This window comes from Tursiops truncatus, chromosome 13 (assembly GCF_011762595.2).
Source record: "Tursiops truncatus isolate mTurTru1 chromosome 13, mTurTru1.mat.Y, whole genome shotgun sequence".
NCBI classification, from domain to species: Eukaryota; Metazoa; Chordata; class Mammalia; order Artiodactyla; family Delphinidae; genus Tursiops; species Tursiops truncatus.
The window spans coordinates 47,023,247-47,037,414 of record NC_047046.1 but is presented as its reverse complement, the minus strand read 5'-3'; the positions used below and the strand labels follow the sequence as shown (position 1 = coordinate 47,037,414).

At 38.9% G+C, this 14,168-nt stretch overlaps 1 protein-coding gene across 4 annotated transcripts in view; it reads left to right on the top strand.

Moving 5' to 3' along the window:
* Positions 1 to 14,168, top strand: part of GAREM1 (GRB2 associated regulator of MAPK1 subtype 1) — a 209,513-nt gene that overhangs the window by 63,928 nt on the left and 131,417 nt on the right. For 2 of the 4 annotated variants that reach the window (XM_033837654.2, XM_033837655.2), the window contains exon 2: positions 3,745 to 3,885. The exons of 1 other annotated variant lie outside the window; for it this stretch is intronic. In XM_033837654.2, coding sequence (XP_033693545.1) covers positions 3,745 to 3,885 — 141 coding nt within the window. Of the gene's footprint in view, positions 1 to 3,744; positions 3,886 to 4,981; positions 5,162 to 14,168 lie in introns of those variants that run through there. One more of the 4 variants, XM_019930432.3, reaches the window with a different exon arrangement.

The following is a 14,168-nucleotide window of genomic DNA, read 5'->3' as shown; positions in this document are numbered from 1 at the left end:
TTGGCCATTAAAATGATGTACTGATGCATGCTACAACAGAGATGAACCTTGAAAACATGCTAAATGAAAGAAGGCAGACAGAAAAGCTCAAATATTTTATACCTCCATTCATATGAAATTTTCAAAATAGGCAAATTTATAGATACAGAAAGTAGATTAGTGGTTGCCTAAGCCTGGGGTGGGGAGTAGGGAATAATTGTTAATGGGTTTGAGGTTTCTTTTGGGGTGATAGAAATGTTCTGTAATTCAACAGTAGTGATGATTGCACAGCTCTGTGAATATACTAAAAGCATTGAATTATAAACTACAATCAGTTGATTTTCTGGTATATTAAAGATTTTAAATCTATATATATATATATATCTTGGAAGTTACATATACTACTTGCACTACATCCCATTGGCTATAACCTAGTTACTGTGTTACACCTACTTGTTACGGGGCCTGGGAACAGTAGTCTGTATTCTGGGCAGCCATGTGCCCAGCTAATATAAGAGGACTGTTACTGAGGACAAGGAGTGAGTGAGGTATTACTGGATGTCTAGCAATCTTTGCCACTTTTCCAAGTTAAAGGGGAATCATGACCAAAAAAAAACCTGCTACAAGTTATTATGGTTAAGTCAGACAATCGTGTTGATATACAGCTTCCTATTAGCCTGAAATAATAACCTGTTTGTTTTTCTTTTTAAAGATTTTACATACAAAGAGAGGATGCAAAGGGCTCATGAGTACCAGTGATCCCCTGGTGGTGTCTTTATGAAACCTGGTCCTCCCAAAATTTATGGCTGTGGTAACCAAGTTGATCGTTACAGCCTCCTCTACTTTATTTATTGAAAAAGTACTGATACTTTTAAGAATTTTTGAGAAGTCTATAAATGCCATTTCAGAACACACAGTGAAATCAATAATAATTCTTCTAATTATTGAGATATAATAAATGTCAAAAATAAGGAAAGCATATTGTTTTCTGTATAAAGGAATTAGTCTTTTCAAGTTGTTGTTTTTTTGTTTGTTTGGTTTTTTAGCATTTAAAATTACTAAACCAGGATTAATGGGATGGATTATTTCAGCATCTAAGAAAAAAAAAAGGGAACATTTTTTAAGTTTCAGGGAATGGATTTCTCTTTTGAAATAGTTTGTTATTGGCTGAAAAGCTGAAAAGTTACTTTAGAAAATATTAAAATGAAAAAAATAATTTCATGTGTATGCTATAAAGCTTCATTATTTTCAGTTGATTGGGAAATTTGGTAGGCCAGAGAGAACTGGCAAAACATAACATTTTATTTTTTTTATTGAAGTATAGTTGATTTACAACGTTGTGTTAGTTTCAGGTGTAGTTACAATTACATATGAGTATATATTACATGTATATGTAGTTACAGTTACATGTATTCAGTTACATATATATTCTTTTTCAGATTCTTTTCCATTATAGGTTATTACAAGATGTTGAATATTATTCCCTGTGCTGTTTTTCTATTTTATATATAGCAGTGTGTATCTGTTGATCCCAGACTCCTAATTTATCCCTCCCCCTCACCTTTCCCCTTTGGTAACCATAAGTTTGTTTTCTATGTCTGTGAGTCTCTTTCTGTTTTGGAAATAAGTTCATTTGTATCATATTTTTAGATTCCATGTGTGAGTGATATCATACGATATTTGTCTTTCTCTGACTTACTTCACTCAGTATGATAACCTCTAGGTCCATCCATGTTGCTGCAAATGGCATTATTTCATTCTTTTTTATGGCTCAGTAATGTTCCATTGTATATATGGACCACATCTTCTTTATCCATTCCTCTGTCGATGGACATTTAGGTTGCTTCTATGTCTTGGCTATTGTAAACAGTGCTGCAATGAACATTGCGGTGCGTGTATCTTTTCAAATTAGAGTTTTCATCATTTCCTGTTACAGGCCCAGGAATGGGATTGCTGGATCATATGGTAACTCTATTTTCAGTTTTTAAAGTAAGCTCCATACTGTTCTCCATAGTGGCTGTATCAGTTTACATTCCCACCAACGGTGTAGGAGGGCTCCCTTTTCTCCACACCCTCTCCAGCATTTATTATTTGTAGACTATTTCATGACGGCCATTCTGATTGGTGTGAGGTGATACTTCATTGTAGTTTTGATTTGCATTTCTCTAATAATTAGTGATGTTGAGCATCTTTTCATGTGCCTGTTGACCATCTGTACGTCTTCTTTGGAGAAATGTCTGTTTTGATCTTCTGCCCATTTTTTTATTGGGTTGTTTGTTTTTTTGATGTTGAGCTATGTGAGCTGTTTGTATATTTTTGAAATTAATCCTTTGTCAGTCACATTTTTTATGAATATTTTTTCTTATTCTGTAGGTTGTCTTTTCCTTTTCTTTATGGCTTCCTTTGCTGTGTAAAAGCTTTTTTTTTTTTTTGGCCGTACGTGGGCCTCTCACTGCTGTGGCCTCTCCCGTTGTGGAGCACAGGCTCCGGATGCGCAGGCTCAGCGGCCATGGCTTACGGGCCCAGCCGCTCCGCGGCATGTGGGATCTTCCCGGACCGGGGCGCAAACCCCTGTCCCCTGCATCGGCAGGCAGACTCTCAACCACCGCGCCACCAGGGAAACCCTGTGTAAAAGCTTTTGAGTTTGATTAGGTCCTATTTGTTTATTTTTGCTTTCATTTCCATTAGTCTAGGAAACGGATCCAAAATAATATTGCTGCAATTTATGTCAAAGGTATTCTGCCTATGTTTTTCTCTAGGAGTTTTAGAGTATACGGTCTTACCTTTAGGTCTCTAATCCATTTTGAGTTTGTTTTCATATATGGTGTTAGAGAATGTTCTAATTTTATTCTTTTACATGTAGCTGTCCAGTTTTCCCAGCAACACTTGTTGTAGAGACTGTCTTTTCTGTATTGTATATTCTTGCCTCCTTTGTTGTAGATTAATTGACCATAAGTGCATGGGTTTATTTCTGGGCTTTCTGTTCTGTTCCATTGATCTATGTGTCCGTTTTTGTACCAGTACCATACTAAAACATATAAAATTTGAAAGGAGATACAGGCATTTAATCTCAAGTACTGTTTCAACAGAGAGATAAATTTATTATATATTTTTGGTAGGTATGTTGTAGTGATTAAGAGCATAAGCTTTGGGGGAATTCCCTGGCAGTCCAGTGGTTGGGACTCTGCACTTTCACTGCTGAGGACCCGGGTTCCATCCCTGGTTGGGGAACTAGGATCCCGCAAGCCGCACGGCATGACCAAAAAAGAACATAGCTTTGGAATCTTTTTGACATAGTCCTGAATCTGCACTTTTCTGCTTATTAAATCTGTGAGCTTAGACTACACTTAACATTCTGAACCTTAATTTTTCTTACCTGTAAAGAAGGAACAATACCTACCTCATAATGTTACTGTATTACATTGAAATAATACATGCAAAGCATTTAATTAGTGTCCGATTTACTGTTGGCACTTAATAAATGTTTGTTTTATTATCATTGAAATACAATCATTAAGATAGAATGAGGTATTTGAAAATCTCTTTGCACATAAGTGGGAAACATTTTTATGGAACCCTGTGTAGAGTTGTCAACTTGGTATGAAATGCCTTTTTTTATTGGTAACTCAAAAGTGAACTTTTTCTCATCTTGGGATGAACTATCAACTTCTCCATTGGTGAAGTTTTAACTAACAAAATTTTATTGCAGAGAATGGAGTAAACAGACGCTAATTCTAAGTTTCTCATATAAAATTTATTTTCTAGGAGAATGCATAGAAGGGCTGCGGGAAAATGACTACCTTCTGATTCACTCGTGCCGTCAGTGGACCACCATCACTGCCCATAGCTTGGAGGAGGGGCACTATGTCATTGGGCCAAAGATAGAGATTCCGGTACATTATGCAGGTAAAGCTCCTTTCAAGAGACAAGAAACGGCTAATGAAGGGTACTTGAATATGCTAATTTTCTCCTCCACAGTGAGAAAATAGGAATTGTCTATAAACTAGAGGGTATAATGACTTAGAAAAAGATGAATGAAACACTTTGGTTATTTTATCAGTGAAAGCTCAGATTCATTTTGTCATAGGCATTTCTAATTAATGCATGTAGTTAAGCGTGAATTCTTAAGCACAGATTCTTATTAGATATTTATAAAATGAAAATGGTACAAACACAAAGATCATCTCTGGAATGACAGTCCATATGCGTAACCAGCCTCTGAACACCAGTATCTCTGAATAAACCTGAGCACGATTTGTGAATGACTTTGATGTCATGGTTTCACAAGATACCATTTCACAAACAAGCATTGTGGTCTGGTTTTAAAAGTATTGGATTGAAAGGTCAGATACCTGAACATGTCCCTCTTTGCAAGGAAGCGTTTAGAATACAGGCAGCAGAGGTGACCTCACTGCTTAGTTGAATCAGGATAATAACTACTTTCTTGCCTCAGTTGGAACTCCATTCAGTGTAACAATGTCATTTAACTAATTTTTATTAAGGGCTTTCTAAATACCAGCACTGTTCTAGGAGTTTATGATACATCTAGTAGCTTAAATCCACTTTCAATAGTGGCGGCTTACAAATGCAGTTTTTAGAAAACGTTCTGTATATATATTTCCTATACTTTCTTCTGGTGCTTATAGTTCATTATGTGAAGGATCTTGACTTTTTCTCTACTATTGTTAATTTTTCAAAAGTCTCTAGCAGGACACTGTAATTGATTAGCTATAAATTGTATAGCCCTAGACTGCCGTCATGTTTTTGAGTGACTCCTCTACATTGCCCAGAGAGTTGTCTGTTTGGAAAAGAGACCTTGCTATATCCCCACTGTCTAGAACAGCAGCAAATGGTGTGTGTTCAGTAAATATTTTTTGGATGAATGAATGGTTTGGTCCCCCTTTTATTCCTAGGAGTCTTCATTGCTAGATATGACCTAGAGATCACTAAATTTCTCAAAATCCTTCTTATTCCAGAAAAATTATAAGAAAGAATTTCTCTTGCCTGAAACCCTGTCCTGGAATTCTCTTGCCCAGATGTAGGAGTAGACTTCATAGAAAAAGGAGGAACATATAGCTACAGAAAGTATCATGACTGTGAGATTGGGAGCCAGGCCAAAGGGGCAGAGAATGAGACAGACCCTCCACCTGCCCAGTCTCTCCTGCCAGTGGTCCCACAACAGGTGAGATCCATGCTAGTTTTAGCAGAACCAAAATTCTGTCCCTTGTGGAAAACCGAGAAGGAAGGTGTAAGATTGTGATTCACATATATGATTTTACCTAATCTGCTGTGTTCTTCTTTTAGTAGATTGAGTTTTAGTCTTTCCCCCAAATCCATTGCTCCATGACATCGTTCGTCCCACATGCATGCTGTCATTTGATCAGTTACTCAGATCTCTTTAGAGACTCCGTATGCCACCAGTCTCTTTGACTTATTGCTCAGAGCCCTCACAGGGGCTGGTTCTAGTCCACTTCTCCAAACTTACCTCTTCTACTCTGAAGAGTGAGCCTTCCACTCTAGCTAGATTAGTCACCTCACTGTGTCCTGGATATCCTGAGTACTTTTCCACTTACACCATTCCCCGGGCGGCGTTGCCTTCCTTGGCCATGCTTTTATCAGAGCCTGTCATTGCATCAGGAGGGGGCAAGTACCCCCGACTCTCCCCATGTGGTCTTCGATGTACTTACCGTGTATCACATTCATTTAGCACATCCTCGGGCTTCGTTCAGTTACCTTTTCCTACAGGCACACACATCTTCACTTGTCAGCTGCACTGTACACTCCTTAACAAGTGAGACCAATTCTAAAAACCTTTGTGAGTCCTTAGGATCTATACACAAAAGATACAGTTCCTTATGGCTGCAGATGCTTCACCTAGGGATCTCAAACTTGGCTGTACATTGGAATCACCTGGGAAGCTTTCAAAATGGCTGATGCCCAGTTCCTATGTCCAGGGTTCTGGTAATTGGTTTTGAGTGTGGGCTGAGCATTAGGATTTTAATAGCTCCTCTTGTATGTAGTTAAATTATGCAGCCAAGGCTGGGAATCCTTTGTTCTGGAATGGGCATTCACAGTGTCAGATGATCAGATTTCCCTAAATACCTGCAAATATTTGCAAATGTTTTATTGTTCTGAACATTTTTTAAAATAGACTTTCACCTTCCACTGGGATAAAAGATATGGTATGTTCAACAGCTTACCCTTTATCTGCAGGGAAATGATAGTACACTTAATTGGGAGACCCCAGGGCGTGTATTGCAAATGATACTATTTTTTTTAAAGTGAAATTGAGGTCCCAAGACTAAAAGGAAACATGAACACTAAGACTGTACCACTTTACATGAAAAGAAAGAAAATATATTAAAGGAAGAAAAACTTGAAATAGAACTATCTTGGTTCAAGCTGCTATAACAAAATACCATAGACTGGATAGATCATAAACAAAAGAAATTTATTTCTTGAGAAGTCCAAGATCAAGGTGCCAGTAGATCCGGTGTCTGGTGAGAGCTCAATTTTCTGGTTTGCAGATGGTCATTTTCTTGCTGTGTCCTCACAAGTTAGAGAGAGAGAACAATCATCCTTCTCAAGTCTGTTCTTATAAGGGCACTAATCTCATTCATGAGGACTCCACCCTCATGACCTAATTATTTCCTGAAGGCCGCACCTCCAAATTCCATTACATTGAATTACTCTGATTTTGGGAGGATGTAAACATTCAGTCCATAACAAGTAACCAATGGTTTATGAGACATTTGATAAGATTATTTCAAAGAGCATCCTAGGGGATATTTTATTTCAAAGAATTTATTATCAAGTCCAGCCTTTGGAAGAGAGTATAAAGTAAATTGTGGAGACTAAAAATATCATATATGTCTCTGGTTTATTAGTGTTTTAATTTTAATTCGTAGAAGAAACCCTTATTCATGCATGTTGTACTAATTTGTTGTAATTTCATATAGGTTAAGAGTCATCACTCATTCTTTGAGGAAAATTAATAAATAATAATTAAATATGTTTAACATAGTAATAAAATCTACCAGCTTTGTAATCAGCCTAGTTGGATTCCTGGTTCTGCCACTTACTGTCTGTATTTGGGCAAGTTACTAAACCTCTCTGAATCTTAGTTTCCTCATCTGTTAAGTGGGGATAACTATAGTGCCTTTCTCTTCAGCTAGTTGTGAAGATTAAAAGAGGTAATGCAAGTGAAGCACCTTTCTGAGCGCTTACTAATTCCAAGTGCTCCATAGTGTTAATAGTGGTGATTATGGTAGTGATAGCAGTAAAATGTTTCTAAAGATTTAACTGTTTATTTTGAAGTACAGATTACAAGTTGAATTACTTTTCTGCTTCTTAAAGCAGGCTGAATACTGATACCCCTCAATGTTGTTTTGGCTGCTGGGTTTTTTTGTTGTTGTTTTAAACTTTTTACTTTGAGGCTGCAATCGTATGATATATTCCTTTATACTATTTACCCATTTTTACCATCATTTGCCATGTTTGTTGTATTCTTTTCCTCCATCTCTTTCTCTGCGCGCGCGCGCGCACACACACACACACGCGCGCACACACACACACACACACCCATATTATTTATTTATCCCGAATCATTGGAGAGCGGACAGCACACATCCCCCTTAGACTTCATTATGTATTTCCTAAGAACAGGGATATCCTCTTATGTAACCACAGTACTGTTAGCAAATTCAGGACATTTAATACTTTAATCTGCGGTCCATGTTCCAGTTTTGTCAGTTGTCCCAATAATATTTTTTCGCTCTAGGACAGCACCTAGTCTGGGACCCCTTATTGTATTTCCCTATCATGTCTCTTTAGTCTCCTTTAATCTGGGATAGTTCCTTATCCTTCCCCTTATCCTTCCTTCCTGATGTGTTTTATGACTTTTTTTTTTTTTTTTTTTTTTTGGCTGCGTTGGGTCTTCGTTGCTGTGCGCGGGCTTTTTCTAGTTGCTGAGTGGGGGCTACTCTTCGTCGTGGTGCGTGGGCTTCTCATTGCGGTGGCTTCTCTTGTGGAGCACAGGCTCTAAGCACATGGGCTTCAGTAGTTGTGGCACATGGGCTCAGTGGTTGTGGCTTGCGGGCTCTAGAGCTCATACTCAGTAGTTGTGGCACATGGGTTTAGTTGCTCTGCAGCATGTGGGATCTTCCGGACCAGGGCTCGAACCCATGTCCCCTGCATTGGCAGACTGATTCTTAACCACTGCGCCACCAGAGAAGTCCCTATGATATTTTTGAAGAATATAGGCAAGTTGTTTTATAGACTAGCCCTCAATTTGGGTTCCCCAGGCTGTTCATGATTAGATTGAGATTATGCACTTCGGTCTGGTTGTGTCCTCCTCAGGGAATCACATCTAGAGACACGGGATGTCCCTTTGTCCCTTATTGGTGACACTGATTTTGATCACTCGGTTAAGGTGTTGTCTGATTTCTCTGCTGTATAATTACCATGCTTTGTGTTACTGGGAAATTTGAAAGAAGGTTCTTTGAGATTCTGTAGGTATCTTATTCCTTCTCTAACTCTCCCCTTTTGTTGAGCAGCTATTGATGTTTCCTGTCTGATTCAATTTTTACTTTGAAGGTGGCAAAACAGTGCATTTCTAACTTAACTCCATCATTCCTTCTTATATGTGTTGTCATTCTACTGTAAGGAAGAGCTGTTCCTTCTGTCCCATTGTTCAGTTAGTTACCTTTTATTATCAGCATGAAATTATGGATTCTTACTTCAGGAAGGGGGTCAAAATATCTTCCTGTCCTTGTTTATTTTGATGCTCAAATTGTCTCATATTTTGCCATTTGGGTACAAGCTGGCCCATCTGTCTTTATGACATGCCCCCTTTTCCTTATTTTCTGTTACAGGTAGCAACCATTCTTCTCAGTTAGTGTACCATTTTCATCAGGGCTACTGCACTGTCCTATTCCAGGCAACGCTCCTTACTTTGTGGTCTCTGTAAATGGTGTCCCTTGGAGTTGTGCAGTGCACAGCCAAGGCAGTTGTACACAGCTCTATTCACATATATTCTGGAAAGTTGTGAAACTCAGCATTTTTAGAAAATCACAGAGTGCCTTTCCCATATTTTTTATCAGAGATTTTCATGAAATTCCTCATGTGAAAAGAAATAATTTCATAAAATTTTCAGAAAAGAGAAATATGACTTGAAGTCCCTTATCAGAATTATACTCTGATGTGGTGGTAATAAGAGTCGCCTTACTCTGAATTCTGAAATTATTAGATGTGCTTTGAGAAAAAAAATAAAGACTTCCCTTATTCTGACAAAGTAAGTTTTTTATTTGGGATAAAAGGAATTTTCTTGGTTTAACAAACAGTTGATTCCGAGAGAGAGAATGTGTTCAGTCAGCATCAGCATCACATATTTTGCTAACAGCAGGGAAACCGCTCAAGAAAAATTGGCATAGTGTTTAGAAAAATGATTGCAGCTTTCAGACAACTTTTAGTCAAAAGGTATCAGAGATCAGTTTAATCTAAACTCTAACTTCTTGTTGCTACCGAAAGGGCAAAGATTTCCTAAGGAATGTACAACACAGAATGTGGAATTTTTCTGCATTCTGTGTACTCAGACCATCTAAATTCCTGCCTGGCACTCCATCAGACACTGCTAACTCACCCTGCACGCTTCCTGACTTGTTAAACCAAAAAAAAAAAAAAAAAAAAATCTATTTTTAAAAATTAGAAAAGGGAACCTAGTGCAACTTAATTATAGCCAACAGTTTGTAAAGATGAATGATTTCCATTTTACAGTTCACATTTCTATTCATCAAATTCCTTGTGTCTCTGCAGCTCAGAGTGGTCAAGCTCGCGCATATTGCTTACACTAAAGCATGTGTCTCAGGGTTTACGCTGAGCCCTTCTAGGGCCTTAAACCTAATTTGGTATTCACAATTTGACATTTTGTCCTTTAAAACTAGTATAAACTTCAGGCTCCACAAAAAGCTGGATACGCCGTTGCCTCTGGAATTTTATTTGCCCTTTTAAGCTCCAAGTTTCCAACCTATAAAATGAAGTTTTACCTTAGAAAATGTCGTGAAGATTTTCTGAGATCTGACTTGTGTAAATGACTCAACACTGTCCCTGTCACGAGATGAGTACTAAATAATGTTACCTCCTCGTTATCAACTCTGTCGTGAAAACCAGAAAAAGCTCTCTCTAGAGACACAGCTCTGAAAAATCAAATGAATCAGAATGGGAGGTGTCTGTACCCGTGATCCACCACTTGGGGAAGTAGTGGAATTCCGACTGGGTTTATGAAAATATAAATCATTTGACGGCGTGCTTGGTGTCATCATCACCGAACAGATTGCTACTTGAATATAAGCATCTGAGATAAACTCCAGCCACGTTTGGCTTCTATTTTTAAATTCTCATCCTCCTGCAAATCTGGTGAATCTTTAACAAGCTAAAATGATCTCAGTACTGCCCTCCTAGCTACAGTATGTACAGAAATAGGTAACAGTGGAGCCCAGGGTTGGTTAGAATTGTTTATGAAATCTGCAAGGCCCTTCTCAGCAAGCACCTGCATTTATATCAGCAGTACCTGTTTTTAAAAATGTAGGATGTGCAGTGTCTGTCTCTCGGGCAAAATTATAGTAATGTGGTATTCTAACATAACCTTGAATTGTAATTACTGAACAAAGGGAAGTGTTGAAACAAGCTAATTTTATTCTCCTGGGTTGTGAGTTTAATTAGTGTGAATCATCTGTTTACAAAAGTGACTACTTTTGTAGAACATCTTGTGTATTTTCTCTGTTACATGGGATAAAGCTTATGTGATAAAATGGAAAGTAACCAAATGGTCTTTTAAAAAGTCCTCAGGACCAATGTAGTATGCCAAGGAACATTATCCCAACCAGTTTTGCCAGTAATAAATATTAGCTATCTAACAAATAACCATTTTTCATAATTGAATCTTTAGGTCACAGATAGCAATAACTCAGATTTATGTAGTGTTTAGTATTCTCTTGTTAACTCAGCATTTTACTTGTATTTCTTCATGTAGCTTTGACAACAAACCCATGAGGCGGGTTCTATTATTATCTGCATTTGTGCACAAGTGCAAACCGAGGTTCAAAGATGTTAAGGATCTTGTAATGTTACACAGTAATAGGTGTGATTTGAACCCAGGATATGCGGCTCCAGAACCTGATTTCCTCACCACAATTCTCTGGAAAGTGCTAGAACGCACTTCGCACAAGGAAGATATTCTGACCATCACAGAGAAGAGAGATCTGTTAGAATTTGCTAGTAAATTGAGTAAAGCTTTTGCTTTTCTTTCCTTACACGCACAGCTCCCCACTTGTAATCTGACTCTAGGGGAAAACTAAGGAAACATATATTTCTCTTGACCTTTTCCAGATTCATAAGTCATCTGCGTACAGGTGACATTCCCATTTCTAAGTAAATTACAGGAAGGAGCAAAGACAGAAGAGCTTCCAGGAGAGCCTGTGGGAGATCGAGAGGATGCTGTGGGAACCTGGGGGCCTTCCTATCCAAGTCTGGAGGCCGGGGGAGAAGGTCTTTTAAGTGCGACTTAGGAAGTTGGTGATATTCAAAAGGACAGACTCGGTGAATAAATGACAGGAAAATTAGACTTCACCAGGGGATTAAAAATGAGTGGAAGGTGAGACAGCAACACAGATCAACTATGTGTGCCAGTGTAGTAAAGAAAAGTAAGTAAAGAAGTTGGTGATATTCAAAAGGACAGACTCGGTGAATAAATGGCAGGAAAATTAGACTTCACCAGGGGATTAAAAATGAGTGGAAGGTGAGACAGCAACACAGATCAACTATGTGTGCCAGTGTAGTAAAGAAAAGTAAGTAAAGAAGTTGGTGATATTCAAAAGGACAGACTCGGTGAATAAATGGCAGGAAAATTAGACTTCACCAGGGGATTAAAAATGAGTGGAGGGCTTCCCTGGTGGCGCAGTGGTTGAGAGTCCGCCTGCCGATGCAGGGGACACGGGTTCGTGCCCCGGTCCGGGAAGATCCCACATGCCGCGGAGCGGCTGGGCCCGTGAGCCATGGCCGCTGAGCCTGCGCGTCCGGAGCCTGTGCTCCACAATGGGAGAGGCCACAACAGTGAGAGGCCCGTGTACCGCAAAAAAAAAAAAAAGAGTGGAAGGTGAGACAGCAACACAGATCAACTATGTGTGCCAGTGTAGTAAAGAAAAGCTCAGGGTGACGACATAGGAGTGAAAGGCTTCTAATATTCATTTTTTAAGAATAATGGAGTCGGAAGCATCTTTCTCAGCTGGGGGGATGACTCAGAAGAGAAAAGGGGGGAACTAATTAAGTAATGTAATAGCCTGGTATATGGGAAATTGTCTCTGCCATTGTTTTCCACCAGAGACGTTGTTACCCTCTCCCTCTCTACTTCTTTGTTTCATGATGTATTTGGTGTAGCTACTGTAACATAGTGTTTGTGGTCAGAGGTCAGGTGAATTGTATCTGTCACATTTGGATATTCACCCAGACGTTTAAACTCAAAACAAGGGTAAAGAACTTACGTAAGCATCTGCCTTTGATGGAAGAATGATTGGAGGACTGTCGCCAGCCTTCGGTATAGTTTTCTAGTTTCACTTCTAAATGCTTAAGAATAATACCCCAAGGAAATTTGAATATGAATGATATTCATGAGGAGATGATTCTAGGGAATTATCTTGATTTTGTTAAGTATTGTTAGGTATGATACTAGTATTACAGTTTTGAAGGAAAACATCCTTATTTTTTAGAGACATACTGAATTACTTAGGGGAGGGGAATATGATTATCATTTATAAAATACTTCAAAAACAAACAGATCAACATAGACAAATATTGGGCGGGCTGTTAAAGTTGTTCAGTCTAGGTGACGGGTAGATGGTACAGTATTCATTTTCTGTGTGTTTTGAAAAATTTTGTAATAAGGAAAAAAATGGACTCTCTGACAGCAACCAACAGCAAAGTTAATTGTCGTGTATAACTCTTCAGTGGTATTCTTACCAAAACGACTTCTGCCTCAATCCTTGAATCCTACTTGTAGTCTTAGTAAGTTGTTCTGTTCCAGTGTCAAGTGTGGAAATAGCCCAGTGAAAGGTGAACTCAGAAAGAAATGATTCTGTTTTCACCACATGGTGCTACCATCCCAGTTTAGCAGCTACCTGTGGAGACTTGATTGCTCCCAGCCTGGCCGGTTCCCAGGGGCTTACCCAGTTGGTGGTAGTGATTTAAGTATAAAGGAGGAAGGAGGTGTGTGTGTGTATGATTTGGAAAGAAAGGAAATTCTTTTTTATTAGTTTCTTCTTAAAATAAGAGCTTTATGGGAGAAATGGAAAGGGGGAATATGAGTAAATACAGGGAAGGTTATTTGGTGTCACACTGTGGCTTTTCTTTTTTTTTAAACATTTAAAAAATTTTATGTATGTATGTATGACTGTGTTGGGTCTTCGTTGCTCCACTCAGGCTTTCTCTAGTTGCGGCGAGCCGGGGCTACTCTTTGTTGCGGTGCGCAGGCTTATTGCAGTGGCTTCTCTTGTTGTGGATCATGGGCTCTAGGCGCGCGGGCTTCAGTAGTTGCGGCACGTGGGCTCTAGAGCACAGGCTCAGTAGTTCTGGCACACGGGCATAGTTGCCTCACGGCATGTGGGATCTTCCTGGACCAGGGCTCGAACCCGTGTCCCTGCCTTGGCAGGCGGATTCTTAACCACTGTGCCTCTGTGGCTTTTCTTGATCTATAAATGCTGGTAAAACAACGTTTATAAAAATTTGAGAATCCGTCGATTGCTGTTTTCACATTTTGGCCTGTTTACTCTCAGAATCCTTGAAAATCACACACTGCATCTACAACAGAAACTCTAGGATCCAAAACATAAAACAAAAAACTCTGGTACAAAAACAGGGATGGTGTTTGGGGTTCAAAACTCGAAGGCTGCTGTTTTCTAATTTTTTTTTCTACTTCTCTGTCAGTACTGAATGGAAAGTTGGTACTTGAAACGGATACCTCCAACTTTAGTCTGATTTAACCTATGAGATAAATGTGATTAACATCAGGTGGAAAGTTTGAACAAGCTGCCTGTAACCACACTGTTAATGGGGTGTTTAAAACATGGGTGGGGATGGGTTCGTCTCACTTCGTAATTTGATTTCCGTGTTGGATTTGTACCTCCGAGAGGTGATGTGAC